Source organism: Poecilia reticulata, chromosome 17 (genome assembly GCF_904066995.2).
Source record: "Poecilia reticulata chromosome 17, P_reticulata-male-v2, whole genome shotgun sequence".
NCBI lineage: Eukaryota > Metazoa > Chordata > Actinopteri > Cyprinodontiformes > Poeciliidae > Poecilia > Poecilia reticulata.
This window is the reverse complement of record NC_088846.1, coordinates 27,106,307-27,124,467: the sequence shown is the minus strand read 5'-3', so window position 1 is coordinate 27,124,467 and position 18,161 is coordinate 27,106,307. Positions and strand designations below refer to the sequence as shown.

The 18,161-nt window shown below is 40.1% G+C and overlaps 1 protein-coding gene across 10 annotated transcripts in view; it reads left to right on the top strand.

Annotated features, from left to right (window-relative positions):
• The window catches only part of pard3ab (par-3 family cell polarity regulator alpha, b), a 277,414-nt gene that overhangs the window by 248,636 nt on the left and 10,617 nt on the right, over positions 1-18,161 (top strand). For 7 of the 10 annotated variants that reach the window (XM_008433894.3, XM_017309968.2, XM_008433899.3 and 4 more), the window contains one exon: positions 13,408-13,531. In XM_008433894.3, the coding sequence (XP_008432116.2) occupies positions 13,408-13,531 (124 nt within the window). Of the gene's footprint in view, positions 1-13,407; positions 13,549-13,616; positions 15,762-18,161 lie in introns of those variants that run through there. The other 3 variants (XM_008433897.3, XM_008433896.3, XM_008433898.3) reach the window with 3 other exon arrangements.

Sequence of the window (18,161 nt, the reverse complement as noted above, 5' to 3'; positions counted from 1 at the left end):
CTAGCAACCCCAGCCAAGTCCACCCCGTTACCTAGCAACCCCAGCCAAGCCCACCCCGTTACCTAGCAATCCCATCCAAGCCCACCCCCGTTACCCAGCAACCCCAGCCAAGCCCACCCTCGTTACCTAGCAACACCAGCCTGCCTGTGTGTATATAAAGACCACTACTGCTACAAAAATGTAAATATTAGTAATAACTTATTTACCTCAAGTGTGACTAATACTCATTTTGATTGGTTAAATCATCCATACAAACTGTTTTCATAGTCTTGAAATCAATTATTTATCTGTTTTTGTTGTCAGATTTATTGATTTGTTTCTCAAATCGACCTCTAGTGAACTCTATCTCGAAATACCAGAGGCATTGTGATTTCAGTTTTAGGCATCTAGTTTTCATTTCTGTGTGCTAAAAGCTCAACTTTTTGTGCTCCTCATATTTCCAGAGTGTGGAGCTTACAAAACAGTAATGCAACTTTTTCTTGCTCAATTTCTCATTTATTGTGGTCGTCCGGAAAACATGTCCTCTAAAAGCTGCTGTGTATTAAATATTTCATGAGGCCGTTGTGTAGAGTCCCAGGCCTTAATGAATGCTTGCTGAACCTACGCTGCACTTCGGCTACATTCCCAGGAGCAATGTCTTGGAAAACAAATATTTTCCTGTTTGTAGCTGATGCATGATACATGGTATGACTCGGTCACAAAACCCTAATTTGACTTTTTTATGTCTTTCTTTAAAGGGACGTGTATATAGTTTCAGTCAGAGGTTCACATCTCATATTCATGGGTATACCACAGTAATTTTGGGCTATTAATGATTAACAAAAACTGTTATTAAAGAAATGGCTGCACAAGTTTGATTTTGCAGTGGAGCTTTAGGGTCACAATTTTATATACATGATCAAACATAACCATAAATATCTTAGGAAATATTGCTCAAGGCTCTGAAATATAATAAAACTTGACCGGGCCAAGACCTATTAGCTTCTCGTTAGTAATTATGAGTCTGTGGCAACATTATTGGGTTGGCAGCATTCACTGGATTGACCAAAACCAGCATCCCACACTAATATTAAGTGATGTTAGCTTGCGCTCCAAGCTAGGTGGCAAACGGCTAACAAGAAATGGAGACTAGTATATACTACACCCAGGTAGCTAACTTAATATATTCCGCTAATATTGACAGAATCTCTTTGTGATGGCGGGGTAAAGGCCGATTAGCTAGCTAGCTTACCTTTCTTAGTGCTTCCCTTCTCAGTGACGCTAAAAGTTTGACGTATTCCCACCATATTTGGAAACGAAACGCTGCAGAATTTAAGTTGCTGTATTTGATTCACCAAGTTCATTTTCAGATTGTGTTGTCACTGTTCTTTCTCGAACATCGATATTCCCGACTAAGTGCAAAGCGATTGAGACTTGCGATAGGTCACGTGACGTCCAATCCAGTAAAAGGCTTCTTATTATTATTCTGTTTAATTTTAATGTCACTTTTAAGTGTAGGTGCTGCCTCCAAAAAACACCCATTATTTAATAAATAGCAAAATATTGCATATTTCATGCATAATAAAGGAAGTTAAATGTCAGGAAACGTAACGTAGCGCTGATATGGGCTGTTAAAAGGGCGTATTAAAATGGGTCTCCATTTGCATTGAGGTTGTGCCAAACTCCAGCCAACTGTCTGAGCAGCCTCGCTGCCATCTAGGACGCACATTACAGTGGCAATCATGCAGCACATGCTCAATCTTTTTCTCTCAAAATTGCCTGCTGTCACAAGATGCTCCTGGTCTCATTTACCTCCCTCGCTGCCCTGAAACAGAGGTAAAAGGACCCCCTGCCTCTTGATGATAATGGATCCTAATTTGACTTGGATTATGATTTATCAGATGCTGCGCGCACTTCCGTTGGAAGTATTATGCAGCTCTCTGAAAATGGGAACCATTACAAGTGGGAATCCATCCGTCACCCAGAAGTCATCGAGAGAGAGAGAGAGAGATGGACCAGGACGGCTGCCCCAGAAATTAGACTGCTCCAGTTTGATTTCCTTCTGCTCCCCTCGGTGTTGCCGCCCCTTCGTTCTCCTGCAGCTCTACGCCTGGCTTAATGTGTCTGTTGGATCAGGAGATGAGCATCAGTCAAACCTTTGCTTTCCAATTCATCGCTCGAGTTGCACACCTCACACTTCTCCATTTTCCTCACCTTTCTTCCCTTATGAAGGTTCATTGTGCCGCCGTGGGAAAGAGGGGCTCTTCAGAGCTTCTGCAGCGTTGCATAATTCATGCTTTAATGCATTTATGGATAAATATAATAAGTTGGGTTCCTTGAATGCCCAATATCCAACCAATATCTTCTGTTTTATTGGCTGCTTATGCAGTCTCTCCCATTCTTCTAGTCTATGCTTTTCCTTCTGAAAGCTCTTTTATTGTCTGTCATTCACAAACCCATGAAGTTATACAGCAGTTCATCTTCATTCATGTTGAGGTGCAGAGAGGGAAACATCTTTTTCACATCCAGCACAGTCTTTAGGTTGACATGAGGCACGTTCACACGGATATCAGTAGAACAGTAACAATATTGGGATCAACACATGATCAATACGTCTGGTGGATTATTCCATTCATAAACACAAAAACAAACGATGCTCCATCTAAAATTTCAGTATGTTTTAGTTTTATAAACACAAGCTACAATCCCAGCTACAGTTAATCCCCATTAATTACCATTTTTATTTCGATTAACGAAAATGTTTTCTCAGTTTCAGTTTTTGTTTTATTTTGTTAGATTCAGATACCAAGTGGTGCGTCTCTGCCTTACCAGAGGCATGAGACTCGTATAATTTAATAAATCTGAATCTTGGTCCATGCTGGTTCCAACTTCTACATCTTGTTTATTGTACCTTGGCATGACGTCAACATTTGATTAAATTACGCTTAATTCACCCCAAACCAGTACATGTAAGTACGCCTAGTTCACATTTTTCTCTTTTTGGGGGGGAATTTTCAAAAATATGTTTAAAATGTGCATTTCAACGGCAAACGCAAAATATGATTTGGGTTCTTCTGGTTGTACGTTCATTTGGACAAACATAAAAACTCTTTCGTTGAATAAAACTTGATCTAAAACTTCAAAAAGAGTTAAAACATTGACAAAAAATCCAAAGAATTTGTTGATCACATCTCATTTGACTTTAAATTGTGCACCAAATCCAGAGCAAAACCCTGGTACCTCATTAAAACTGAGGGGCAGAGCAGCCAAAACTTTTACTCAAGAGTAGAAATACTTCAACTAATTGTTGCTAAAGTAAAAGTTAAAAAAGTATTTGGTAAATACAAGAATTCAAGTCAAGAACTGAGTTAACTGATCAAATTATTCATAATTTAATATTTTAAAATTACATCATCAGACAAACCAAAATCATCATCTAGAAAATTCCTGAAGAAATTTAACCAGGGCCTGCCAAAGTGTGCCCGTCGGCGTTCTGATGCTAAAAATAATCACCAATGCTAAGCTTAGCTAAATTGTAGTCAATAACCTGTGGAGAGGCAGAAGCAGGTTGACTAAGCTGTACTTGTACCTTTCATTATGTTAAAATGAATGCATAAGCTAAAATTAGCCAAAATGCTAATGTTAGCATGAAGGCTATCACTAGCATGTTGTCTGCCATTGACTTACTCCATTCAGTATGCTAAACATCGCTAATAGGTAAGAAAATTTGCTAATAGGTTATTTTAGATAAAAGACTAGTGTAATTTTACATTTTTAAATGGAAATGTTGGCTTTAGGGAGCAAAATGATGATAATTCACCAAAGTCACAAAAAATTAAAATTAGAATAAGAATCAGTTTCTTCCTGTAAAAAAAGTTATGAAACTTTAACAAAAACTGCAGGTTTGTGTTTCTGTGTCTGGTGAATTTTTTGATTAAAACATGTTTGTTTTTCATTCAGTGGGTAGAAAATCCAGACGTTTTACTCCAGAGCAGAAATACTTAGAAATAAAATTACTCAAAAGAAAGTAAAGCTTGGTAAAAATACTCCTAAAAGTAAATTTTTCAAACTAAAAAAACTCCCCAAGTAAATGTAATTGAGTAAAAGTAACTAGTTTCTACCACCGCTGAAAACAAAGGCATCTGTTTCCCCATAATGCTGGGAGATTTTATCCGCCCGGCTCGTGTAAATGTGGTTTCTCGCGCGGACCAAACTTTATTCATGAGTCTGAAAAAGCCTGCCCTTGTTATCAGTGTTTAGTTTAGCTGAGACCTCATAAAAATTAAAAAAGAACAAGTTGGACTCTAATGCCTGGCTAATCCAGTGCTGATAACGCGGCGCTCGCCCCGCTGGGCTGGAAATCCTCTCCTCTCTCCCGCACGCTTTCATCTCGCTCTCTCTCAAACTCCGGCAGCAATTTGCACAAACTGTGGGGGGGGGAAACACGGCTCTGGTGGGCAGCGGCGGGTCGAAACTAGTTTTCACTTCTCTGCAGAGTTGTAAAAGCACCACTACAAGTTAATGGCCTGTGAGGGCCTATTTTATGGCCGTGTTGACACAGAAGAGGAATAATTAAGGGGAAGCGGTGAAGCCATCAACTTCAGACGACCCTCTCTCCAAAGCACAGTTGCCTGGTTACAGTTTTCACAGGTGACTGAATGCGCTGAGTCACGCCGATCGGCCATGAGAGGCGTTAGCTATGACTGGTGGGATCATAACCGCTGATGTATTACAATAAGTGGCTAATCTGTCGGTTCAGCTCCGTCAGAAGCGTTTGGTTTGATGGATTCTCCAACCAGGGAACCGTGGAGATCTCAAGAGGAACAAAGTTTAGGAGAACAGGCCTCCCTGTTTCGGGTTTTCCTGACATCATCAGCTGATACCGATGGCTTTGTTTCCATGGCGATCAGTTCCTGGTTTGAATGTATACACGCAAAAAAAAAAATAAAACTCTTTTAAACAACCGTTTAAAACTTGATCTACAGACAACTCTAGTTCTATTACTCAATGTTTAAAACTTATTTAATCAGTCAACAAGGCAGTGCTCAAAGTGCTGAGTGCTGCCTAATGCTAAATTCTGATAGCCGTTAAAAACGTATACAAAACATGGCAAAATTACACATGAAGCGTGTTTAAAACGTATCTTAAAATGTAACGCTTGTAAAGACGAGACGGAGCTGATTCTAATAATAATAATAATGATAATAATAATGGACGCCACAGGACGGCAACGGGGAAAAAGGGGGAGGAGCTGACAGTTACCGGTTGCCACGGTAACCGCCAACTGCCGAGAGACGGCAGTAAACGTCAGGCGAAAATAACTTTTTGACTAAACAAAATGAATTGGGAAGTTTAAACAAAGCAATTTTTTTTTTTACAAATATTAAAATATTGTTAAAATAAAACCGTAACAAAAAAAAAAGTATTTTACAAGTCTATTTAAATTTTTTAATCACGCAAACTTTCTGGATCTTAATGGGTTCTTTTCAAAAATCATAGTATTCTTTTCCAGAGCTAACTTCCATGTTGCAATCCCGTTACTAAAAGTTTCTATTTAAAATGGTGAGAAGACGTAAAAACTTCCTTAAATCTTTGTAGATGTTTTAACGAATGCAATGGAAACCAGAGATTCCCCGTGTGGCCCAGTGAACTTCCTGTGTTTCTTATGAGCAGGGCAGTATTACAGATGGCAGGAAGGAAGTCCCATGTTATTATTTCGTAAGTGAACACGGCCCCCCCCCCCATGACAGCGAGCCTGTAATTGGGCCGTGAATTAAAAGGAGGCATATCGCTGCACACCTCACCATTATTGCCTTGAGCTTGAAATGGAAGAGCACCTTCCCATCTCGTCTTAAATGTCTGTGAGGGAGAGCGCACATTAATAACAGATTGTGTTACCATCGCTGATATCTCTGACCAGCAGTGCCCTCGGAAAAAATGGAAGTGTCCTTTAAAATTTAAAACCAATTAAACTCGATCGGTTCCGTCGAAGTGTTGATGCAGCCATTGGATGCACACAGTTCAACGCGTCAACTGTAAACCTGGCTAAGTCTGTGTTTACTTTCACTGTTACTGGTGTATTATTAAAAAAACATATCTGAAATAAACAAATGACACTTAGCCTGGAGGGGGAGCAAGTGAAGCCTGGTGGCCCGCCAGGCTGGAGTAGCATCGGGTTTTAGTGGTTGGAGGAATTCTTTTTTGTCTTTGGTAAAAGACAAGGAGCCATTTCTCTCGCTAGCGCTAAACTTTTGAGTTTGTTTTGGTTGAATTTACCCAGAATCCCCTGCGTTTTAGTCCGCTTCCTGCTTTTGGAGCTGCCTCCAGTCCGTTTGGCTTTCACATATGAATTAGAGCCGCACCAGAGTTTGATTACACATTCACACCTCCCAGAATGAGTCCAACTTTCTAGGCAAACGAGCTAGAGTTTGATTGAAGTGGACTAAACGGGGTTGGTGTGAATGCATCCTTTGTCTTATTTTTGGACAGAGAGGAGAAGTTGCGTGTCCGTTTGGACTGTGTGGATCCACTGCTTGGTTGATCAGAACCTTCTAAGAATTAGTTGTTTAATGTTTATTCAGACCACCCAGTGTTGCTCCACCTCCCCTACAGTCGACATCTTTACTCACAATCATAAAGAAATAAATCAGTTTTCAGCTTTGCGTCTTATTGAGAGCCGTAAAGACAGATTGGTTCTGATCCGATGGTGGCCTCTTCAGGTTTCCCATCAAAACAAGCTTCTCCACAAATCCTGCTCATCTGTTGGCTTCCCTCTGCATACTCAGATTTGTTTGTGCATTTTGCCGACCCGATCCGTCTCACTTAGCGCGCTGACACAATGGGGCGAGTGGCGCTGGTTTGATAATGAGCTGCTAAGTGTGGCGATACTGTATCGATCGCCGTCTAATTGCCATGTTCCTTCGGGTCATTTGGGTTTCATCGGTGCTGCAGGGTTAAGCCCATGTAATCCAGAGCAAAGACAACAAGAAGCTAAGTGGCTCAGAAATGGCAGCATGTTGGATCTTTCAATCTCTCCGAAGAACCTGGAATATTAACAAATCCATTGTTGTGTATCAAGCAGATACACAACAACTCAAAGCAACAAAAACAACAACTCAAAGCTCTGAGCAACATCAGCAAATTTAAATAAGTTGATTTAAATTTGTTTAAATCAACTGGTAATTAAGCGGTTTTAATTCGTTGTGTTTGTTGTTTTGTCATCAGTACAAAAGCCAATGTAATTGTCTGAGTCAGCCAAAGTACACTGGAGTAACCTTTGACTGTTTAGTAATTTAATCAGATTTAAAAACTTTCAGAATCGGCACCACTGCTGTGCGGTAGTATAGATACAAGAGGATATAGATCTGTGTCTCATCTGCATGAAGGTATTCTCGGGTCTCTGATGGACTAAACCCATTTGTCTAGTTGTCTAATTTATTTAAACACGTTGCAGAATTATACTGGTCAGATAAATGGACCGGACCAAAATGAGCAAAAAATGCCAAACAAAAAACTCTGGAAAGTCTTGAGAATTATCCATGATGTTTTGGTTCACTAGCATAGAAATATTCCTTCTAGAAGTGGATACCATATTATTAAAACTTACACTTATTTATATGTAATTTGATGTGATTAGATGCTTCTCAAAACTGCAGGATGTAACTTTACAAAAAAAAATTCAAGGTAGTTGATAAAACTGTCACCATGTTGTTGCAGTTTGAGACAGATAATCCAGTAAAAGATCCGCCTCCTCCACTTCCACGACTCCCAAATTTAACCAATCAGAGTCAGGAGGCGGGTCTTAGTGCTGTCAATCACTCCTAAATGTGCTAACAACTTATCGCTACTAGACAACCATTTATCCGCCGTTATTCGTGACTATGCTAACTAGCCGTAGCATTCATGCCGAGCTATGCTAGCTGCAGTGCAGCAGAGAGCAAGTGGGGAATTAGCAGCGCAACATGGAGGGTGATTGACAGCACTAAGCCCTGCCTTCTGGCTCTGATTGGTTGTTTCCAGTTAGCACTGGGACAAAAAGCAGAGCAGCTTGATTTTTTTTTCACACATTATTGGCCTCATACTGTCGCAGGTTGACAAATATAGATAAAAATATTTTTTATAGACGTTACATACTGCAGCTTTAAGTCGTAGCTGTCTGTAAAAACAACTGAACTGAGGTCCTTTAAAAATCTAGGTGTTACAGGATGCCGTCATCTGTGGACATGCTAACTAGCATTAGCTTTGTCTGTCACATTCTGTCACGACATGGGGACAATTTGACAAATGGAAAAAAATTAATTGTTTATAATGCAGCGCTAAATGAAAGGAAAACACACCAATGTGGGCCAGCAGAATCCAGGTTAGTGAAGAAAACTCCCTTCAGCTCGAATATGAAGCGCTAGCTGCTAGCATCGGTTAGCGAGGGCATCAGTCTCCCTCCTGGCTGACTGTGAGCCTCCGATCAATAGACCCAGATTATCATCTTCAGCATCTCGGCTCGTTTTTCACTGCGGCTGAAGGCTCCACCGGCTGCTCGCTCTTTGTCAGAGGATGTTCACCCGTCTGATAAGATTTACTGAACCAAACGCCGCAGCTGGACGCACATCCACGACCCGGTCCGGCTTCCTCCCGCCCCTATCTCTGCATCAGGGAATGTTTATTTAACAGAGCTAGTCGGTACAACAGTCACGGAGCCCCATGACTACCCACGGCTAATTAAATCTTTAATTAAGATGGCGGTTTTTAATTAAAAAGTTTATTATTTTGAAGTGGGGATTATTGGCGACTGAATTATCGCTGAATACAATCCATGCATTGTTATGATTGAGATGGGATTTTATGTTGTTTGTTCATGCAAAGGAGGAGGAAAAAATGAAACGGGGGAAGAGTTTAGAGTGAGTGTGAAGCTGCTGGGCGGTCGGCGCTCAACCCTCCGGAGATCCACCAGAGCCGTCTTGGAGTGGGAGCGTTGGTTTTTAATCTGGAGGATCAGGCCGGCTCTGTGATTTAGCGCACGGCGAACCGCGGACGCCTTTCGTGTCCAACTGGCCGCCTTTGATTGGTATCGGTGTCAGGGGGTTTTAAAGCGACGACACGGATCCGATTAATCCTGTTAGATTGCTTCCTCGTCTATGACCAACAAAACTCCAGAAAGCTGCTATTAGTGTCGGATCTTTCTCACTGAAGTTTGTTTCCCCACCAAGACGTGTCTGATTTTTACTTTTTATTAAATTTGGAGGTTTTATTGATCTGAGATCAAAGTAGCATAGATTTACAGAAATCACATGTCAAACAACTTTTACTGGAGCTTTTTATCTTTTCCTTAAAATTACCTTAAATCTGCATATTTTAAATAAAAGTTGGCTGTTAATCTCTTACAGATTTCTTCAGTTTTTTGTCAGTTAAATGTTTCAGATCTATCAAACAGACTGATTCAGCCGTCTCTTTGCAGCAACAATTGTTCATGATGACTTTTTCTTTAACCCTGTTGCGCCGGATTTTCGAGCGTCTGCCTAAATAAATCTTCCTTATTTTAATTGTAAGTAGTTCTTTAAATGTCCTGTGAGATGATATACTTACCCATGTATCCATAACAACTGGAACTTTCGATATCCAGCAAGTTATTTTCGCAATATACCGTCTATTAAACGAGTGCCCCCAGATTAATTACGCTCTCTGCAGCTGCGAAGTTTCCGTATTAACCCGATACTTGCTGGAAAGTGCAACGTCTGCCCTTTCAGAAACCGTTGGAATTTTTCAGATAGCGCTACGTGTGGCGGAATTACGATACTGCAAATTTAGAGGCGTCGGCGCCGACACGTCCAGTGTAGAAGGGTTAAAGTGTAGCTAACCTCTCTGTAAAAACGAAACTGTGATTAAACTTGTTAATGTCGTCCTGGTGGTTAGTGAGTCTCCTGCCACCTGAGATGAAAATGCTTCTGCTCTCTGCCAGGAAACTTTATTCCTTTTTCATTTCTAGTTCAGCAGAGTGAGAAATTATGAACCAACACCTCTGTGTTTTTACTGTTCGTTCATTTGTTCCTCCCGGTTTCAGTTTTGAAACTCGTTATTAGGTCCAAACAATATTTCACTACGTCAAAATAATTAATTGCATCAAGAGCTGCTGCTCGCCTCGTGTTCAGGTTGTAGAAAAGTTAATTAGAGCGGCTGCGTTTGGTTTTAATGATCAGTAATTTACCGGATTATTCACACTTTTCAGCATTTTACAGGAGAGGATTAGAGCCACTAAAAAATTAAGGAATCCTGACTTTTATCTCAGATTTTCTAATTTTGAGTTTAATCTCAGAATTGTGACTTTTGATCTCGGCACATTAAAGCCAGATCTTTTTTTTCCAATATATATTTTTTTGGCTTCAATGGTCTTCCGTAGCCTTTTAGTAGAAATGACCCAAAACCCTTCAGTTTGGAGGAAAAGCATTTTATTCTCGTTTCAGCCTCTTTAAATCCCGGCGCTTCACGCTGCGTTAGATCTCGGCTCTGCAGCGAAGCGTCGCCTCGCGGTCGGCAGCGTTTCATCTCCTCAAAGCTCTTCCTTCCTCCTCCGACCGCGGCTCAGGCCTCGCCGTGCGACCTTTCACCCCTGCGCCGTAGCGGATTCGGAGTGAGTCGTCTGCTGAACTTCCAGCCGGCTCTCTGGGGGTTTCGGTCGCCGCTGCTCTGCTTCTGTTTGATCAGCAGCAGAAACGTCCGACCCGTCTGGACGCTTCGGGTCGGGAGGTGATGATGATTACGGGCTGAGAGGCGGCCATCTTTCATCTAACACGCATCACACTTACATCCAGGCAAATTGCTGCACCTTTTCTGTCTCTGACGGTCTCGGTCTGTTTGCATGTCCGTCGCTCTGACCCGTCCGGTTGGACCCGTTGGGTCGGCAGCGCTCCGTGGACACGACCGGTTCCCGCCTCTGGTTTCTGTCTTCCTGCTGCCTCTATTTGTTTTATGAGCTATGATGTCACCTGAGATAGTAGCTAGTTACATTTACTTTGGAAAAATATTCTTGAGTGTTTTTATTACACCAAACGTTTTACTTTGGATTTGAAATTTACTTGAGAAATTGAAGTTTTTCTGCTTTTACTTGAGTAAAATTTCTGTATTTTCTTCCCACTGAATGAAAACCAAACATGTTTTAACCAGAAATTCACCAGAATCGGACACAAACCTGCAGTTTCTGTTAAAGTTTCACAAGTTTTTAATTAAAAGAAACTGATTTGGAAACATTTTGTCTGATTTTATGTTTTTGATTGATATGAATTATTGTCATTTTCATTCTTGAAATGCCAAAGTTTCCACTTGACCTTATATTCTGGTCCATCTGCTGATGTAATGTTTAAATATAAAAATTTTTATTTATTTTCCATGTGTTTTTCTCACAATTGAACAAATTAAAGTTGTCTATACAAGTTTATCTGTGTTTTTAAGTTTGCGGCAATGGTGCAGAGTTGGAAAATATATTTGTAATTCAGTAAATTTACGTTTGTGTTTTAAATATATATATATATATATATATATAGTTTAAGTGAATCAGGTGTTTTTCTGTCGGACTGAATCTACAGCTCAAATATACAATTTGGGAGTGAAAAAAGTTGATTTTCTTTTTAAAATGTGCTCCAACTAATAATCAATCATCCTTCCAAGATGTTGATGTTTTTATTTTATTAAAATTACTGATTTTGTGGCAACTTTTCCAAAGAATTGCAGCCAGCTACACATTTTTTTAAGCTTTTTTTTTTTTCACAAAAAGTTTAAATTACTGCAAATAATCTCCTCTTTCTTTTAAATATGTGTAAATCAGCATCTTTAAATAAATGTTAATATTCCTGGCGATGACTAACCAGCATTATGATCCTAAACAGGAAGTTAAAGGCCGACTTACTGATGCTGCTTCCTGAACTCATTCAGTCTCTGGAGTTTTTTTCTTTCTCGGAAACGTCCCCTGGTGTCCGTTAGCGACCTTTGACCTGTGAAGTTTCCCCTTCAAGCCGCATCCCTGGGAAAGAGATGCAGGCTCGACGAGACGTTTCCCAGGAATTTCCTGGCAGCGGTTAGGAAGTTAAAAAGTCAAACTGCGGCTCCGCATCGCTGTTTTTATTCACACATCCTGGCACTTTGCTTCATTCACGCCCAGAGAGAAACGGGAAAACCCGGTAATTTACGGCTGAAATATGACGGTAAAATAAACATGGCGGTCAAAATCTTGATGTCTACAAGCAGGTGGAGGAGCTGGAAATGTGTGGTTTAGTGCAGAAAAGATGAAAATAACGTTAAAATGTTGGTAAAGAGCAGAATAAAAAGTATAAAACTTATTTTAGCAGTTGAATCAAAAGATCACATCTTTAAAATTTGATTAACTTTTATTTTATTGCAGTGGTAAGATTTTTTTAGTGTTGGAATTTATCATAAAATTACTAAATTATTCTCTGAATATTCCAGCTTTGCTCTCATCTCCAGTTTATTCTGGTATTTATGTTCTTGTTTTATTGGGACTTTTGATCCTCGCATTATTACACCGTTATTCTTATATTAGTATTTTATTCTTGAATTTTTATGACTTTATTATTATAATTATGACTTTATTCTTTTAATATTACTAATCTCAAACTAAGAGACATCTTCCTCTGGCCTTAATACTCCACCGTAGTTCACTGACTAAATTAAGGAACATTTACGGGGTTTTATTGTTTAATATTTTGGTTAAAAATCTGATTTATTTTTTATTATTTCTCATGCAGCTGATTTTACCATGACTCTCAGATCAAGTCCAGTTTATTTGTAGTAATTACTGTAATCAATGCAGGAAAGATGAAGCATGAATGAGTTTCTCTTCTCTTTGGTCCTTTAACCCTATAAATGTTTACCAGGCGATGGATAGAAGGCTGACTTTGTAACTGTCTTTGTGTCCCAAGAGGCTCGGGCAACTGTGTATGCTGTATTTTCTCAGTTTAGAAAGAGAATAAAACTTGGTTTTATATGTATGTATCAAAGTAGATTTTCTGCAGTTTGTCTGCGTTTCAGCATCTCTTCTGCTCCAAACATGTATTTGTTGTTGGTAGCAGGAGGAAGTGGCCCTGATGGCGGCGCCGTTTGAAGCGGGCCTGCGCCGCAGCGGGCCTGCAGCGCAGCGTTCGGTGTTCACCACCAGCCTTTGTTCATTGTTCTGAATAATACATCAGAGGCGCATTAGTTTGATTCATACAGCTGCTGGCTCTCAGCTCTGCCCTCACTTATCATATCCTCTCTGGGTTGAGTCCGCCGCCGCCGCCAATGTCAACGGCGCATGTGATCAATCGGCGGGCAAAGCGCGCCGGACTTTAAACAACTCCATCCTGCGGCGCTGATAGAACCGGGTCACAACGGCCCCTCTCACGCTCATTCATCTCTCTCTTCTTCTTCTTCTTCTTCTCCTGTTAGCAACCGGCTAACTCCCAGCAACCACGACCGGATACAGCGGCTGCGGCAGGAGTTCCAGCAGGCGCAGAACGTTCCCGACGACCCGGACGATCGCAGGCGGACCTACAGCTTCGAGCAGTCCTGGGTGAGTGTCTGACCCGACCCACGTCAAGAGAGAAAGGGACGGAAACTGGTGGTGATCCCGCATCACTAACCCCCACTACCACCAGCAGAGAACCAGACTTGAGGAGCGGCGCTAACCTCCACGGAGCTAATTCATTAACCGACTGCATGCCGGAGTCCATCACTAACCCCGACCCGCTCCACTCATCCGTCGTCCATGTTCTGTGTCTGTCGGTCACCCGCACAGACCCCGCCCACCACATCACAGACTGCCGGGTTGTTTTCAAGCTTTTATCTGTGCCTTTTTTACACCTCAAACAGGATCCGGTGATTTTTAACAGACTCGTGTTTAAATCGGCGCCTGGTTGGCCGAGACGAGACGAGGGATGATTAGTTTGTGTGAAGCAACGAAGGGAAATCCTGACGCGAACAAATCGCAGCAGCGCCTCTTTTTCTTTTCTCTCTTTTTTTTTTAAGGTGATGAAATGACTTGTCATATTTTTACCTATTTATTTCAGATCTCTGCTTCTTCCTCGCACTGCAACTGAAGAACACGCTGCAAAAACACACAATCTTATCAAGTATTTCCAGGGCAAATATCTTAGCAACTTTTAGAAAGTTATATAAACTTGATTTAAGTGAATGATTATTGAATCAGATGCAAAACGTTTCATTGACACAGTTTCATTTTTTCACTTAAAAGAAAATCTGCCAGTTGAACTAGTAGTACTTTTTTAATCACTTAAAACATGTAAAAGTTGCTTTTAAGGTAGTTTTGTCTTATTTAAAGTGTTCTAATATATTGAAATGCATGTGAAGGTTTTGTGTTTTTGTTGGTTTCACATTATTTTCAGCAGCCAATCAGAACTCTCAGCTGAAGATTAGATTTTAATACTTAGATTACGGTACGGATTGCCACCCATACTTTCCTGGATTGTTCTGAAAAGGGAGCCGGTAAGTTTTGGAAGATGTGAAGTTACTTCTAACACAGCGGCCTCGAGCTGCAAGTAGCCTGTAAAGTTCAGGAAAGTAACTTATTTAAAGGTAGATAAAGTTGAGACTATTGGAAGTAAATATGTTCTATAAATTATTGATAAAAGTTCCAGAAAGTCCAAGGTTACAGATTACTGCATAATACAGCTGTAGGAAGTTCTAGAAAGTACCCTACAAGTCGTAAAGGTTCATCTTTAAGTTTTAGAAAGTATCAGAAAAGCCCTTGGTGCCCAAAAATAACCTTTCTGCTTTGGGGAAATTAGCTTGAAAGTTCTAGAAAGCACCTTTTAAGCACTGGAAAATATTAACTTGCACGTAATTTCATTAGTTATCCAAAAGTAGTTTGTTGGTTTTAACTAATTTCCTGTGTGTGCCCTTTATGACCTCATAGATCCCCTCAGAAAAGAGCCTGAAACCCAAAAACAGCCCGACGGTCTCTGTAAAGTAAGTTCTAGAAAGTACCTCATAAGGTTTTAGGAAAGTAACCGGGACTCTAAAGATCCATCTTGAAGTTCCAGAAAAGTATCAGGTTGCAAGTCGCCTCATAAAAGAATCTTGGTACCCAAAAACAAGTAACTTGTTAAGTTTTAGAAAGTATCACCTAGACAGCCAGGTCCTGAAATGAAACATGTAAAACGATGAAAACAGCCTGTAAGTTTCGGCTCTCTGGGTTCTAGAAAGTAACCTGTTCAGGTGTTTTCCTGTTTTTATCTGCCTCTCTTTGAAATGACTCAGTTTGCACGTTTTACATCTTTGCTGCACAATCGGATTAATCGACGTTCGGGGTGAAAATGGTGTCACTAATCTCTTAAAAAGGGTGTGCTGCACTCCGTGTCCTTCACATGAAAACACTCCCGCGGGTTTTGCTTTGTGTGTTTTGCTCCTGTGTTTGTAACCGTGCGGCGCGTCTCGTTTTGGAGCTGCTGAACTCCTCCCGGGCCGCTTCCCGCTCTGGTGTTGTGCAGTGTTACGCAGCTCCTTGGCAGTGTTACCCAGAGTCCCGCTGTGGACGCATTCCAGCGCAGGACGACCGTGTGGGAAACGAGGCCGCAGGTCGTCCCAGCTTTTGTCCGGAAACGGCCGAGCGTGCTCTAAATTAGAAACCTCACTATTGTTATCCTGCTCATCTTCCCATGAAGACTCGTTATTAGTTTTCCCACAAGAGCACCTTAAATATTTTACTTTTTTTACCGTAAATAAAGCATGAAATATGTGACTATTAAAGCTTGTTTAATGCAAAAATAAAACTGGAAACCAGATTTCTCAGCCTCTGTTTCCCTCTAATGCTCTTTTCTTGTCCCGTTTTGCTTCCAACCGGGTCGCCCGTAGCAACCGCCTGCTATTGGACCGGGCCCTGGTCGCGCCAGGCGCCGCCGCGTGGGAAAACGGCAGAGCGTTGAAATTCAGTTGCCTCTCCAGGTGCAGGGGTTGCATTTCCGTGTCTTCATGCGAGCAAAGAGCCTCCAGTGACGGTTTGACTGAACCGTGTGAAGTTTGGACTCGTTAAAATGCAAACGATGAAAACAAACGAAGGTTTGGGAGCAGAGAACCGACTGCAGGCCGTAAAAACCGAGGATTTCTGTGAAACTGCCGTTTTATGCCAAAAAAATGCATTTAAAAATATACAATTTAGATAAAGTCACAGATAGACGTGTTATTTGGCCAATTCAAACAAAATCAAATATAAAAGTAAAAGAATACGTAAAATGTAAACACATTTTTAAAACTTAATAGTTAATAAATCACAGGTGGATATAATGTTTGTCTCCTTCAGACAAGATTAAGTAAATTAATGTGTAAATGATTCAATAAAAATAGAAGAAAATGATTTTAAAACATTTTTAAATCTTAGCTGTTTGTTTTCTGAGTTGTTTTGTATATAACAAATATATAAAGATAAAAAATGTTAAAAAATTAAATCGCTAAAAGTAAGTAAAATATTAGTTTTTTTATTCCAAATATAAAATCACATCTAATTTATCTTCAAACCAAGATTAAAAATTAATTTTATATATATATATATATATATATATATATATAAACACAAAATCTTTTCAAATCTTAGCATTTTGCATATTTTCATATTTTTTTAAGTAAAAAAATTTTTGGTTTCGAGACAAAATTAGATGAAATAAATGTTTTAATAAGCTTAAAAATAAGAGTTTTTAATATCATTTTTATTTTATTTTTCCAGTCAGAAACCAGAGGTAGAAATATTATTTGTCTCCATCAAACCTCCTCTGAGATCCGTCCCTCCGTCCGTCCGTCCGTCCGTCCGTCCCTCCGCTGATTTATTGTCCAATATCAGGACAAGCCGACTGTAATTAGTCGCCTCCTCTGGGTCCCTTTGGCTCAGCAGCAAAGGATTGTGGGTAACGTGGTCTAATTCCATCACAGATGAGTGATGTGCGCTTTATGGCGGCCATTAAACCGCAGAGAGTTTAGAGGAGGCAAAACATTTTCATCTGTAGCATTTAACAGTTTTTATTGATCCTGATAAGACGTTCAGTTAAAACCGGGGTGTCCAAGGTGAGGCGCGGGGGCCTTCGGTGGCCCTTCAGGTTATTTTGTTTGGCTCCTGAGCAGAAGTCAAAAAGAATATGGCCAGCAAAGTGGAAAATGATCGATAAAATCATTTTTGGGTTTTAGATCTTTAATAATTTACAGATTTCATAAAAATCTGTTTATAATTGTATGACAGTGTTGGAACCACAATAAAGTAAAAAATAATCTAATTATGAGAATAAAGTTTAAATAATGCGAGAATAAAGTCAAAGGAATGAATATAACAAATAAAAATAAGAGCTTTTTAAATCTCAGTATTTTACTTTGAATAAAGTAACATTTTATTAAGAATAGTCATAATAAAGTTAATATTTTGACTTTATTTGAGGTTGTTCTTGTAATATTATGACTTTATCCTCTCGAGTTTATTCATGAAATGTTCAGATTTTATTTTTGCAGTTTTATTACTTTTTATTCTTGTAATTTAATTTTTAATGTATTATTTACTGAACAGATAAAACAAAAAAACTTAAAATATGAAGAAAAATCCCGATAGACTAATTCTCGTAATTTTGTGGCCCATCAAGTTGTTTCAGTTTCCAAAAAGTTAGTGCACCTCTGTTTCAAAGCTCCTCAGCAGAAATCTTTCCTCCATGTCAAACCGTCGCTCTTCCCTCCAGACCCGGGAAGATGAACCGGGTCGCTTACGGGCCTCTGGCGCCGTCAGGGAGCCGATTGGACCCGGACTGGTTCGGTTATGTAATCGTTTTATGGCCCTTTGAACCAGCTGATGTCTGCGCCGCTCCCAAAGTGCCGCACGCCCATAAAAAGTAATTATATCAGCTTTGTGTGGCGGCTAATCGGCAGGCGGCCGCTAACGAGCATCGGAGGAGCTGCGGCGTGACTGCGGCTCGGGTTGCTGCTGGACTTTTACTGCAGGGACGTTTGGATGAAGAGGAACCTTCAGTCAGAGGGAGGAGTTCAGTTTCAGGAGCTTAAAGGTTTTAGTAATAAAAAATAAGATACTTTATCACATTTAAATCTTTATTGTTGTGTAAATAATAAAAATGTATAATTTATTAAAATTTTAATTTATTGGTTTCCACTGATATTTCCGTACATCCAATAAAAAACTCATTTAAAGTTAAATCGGA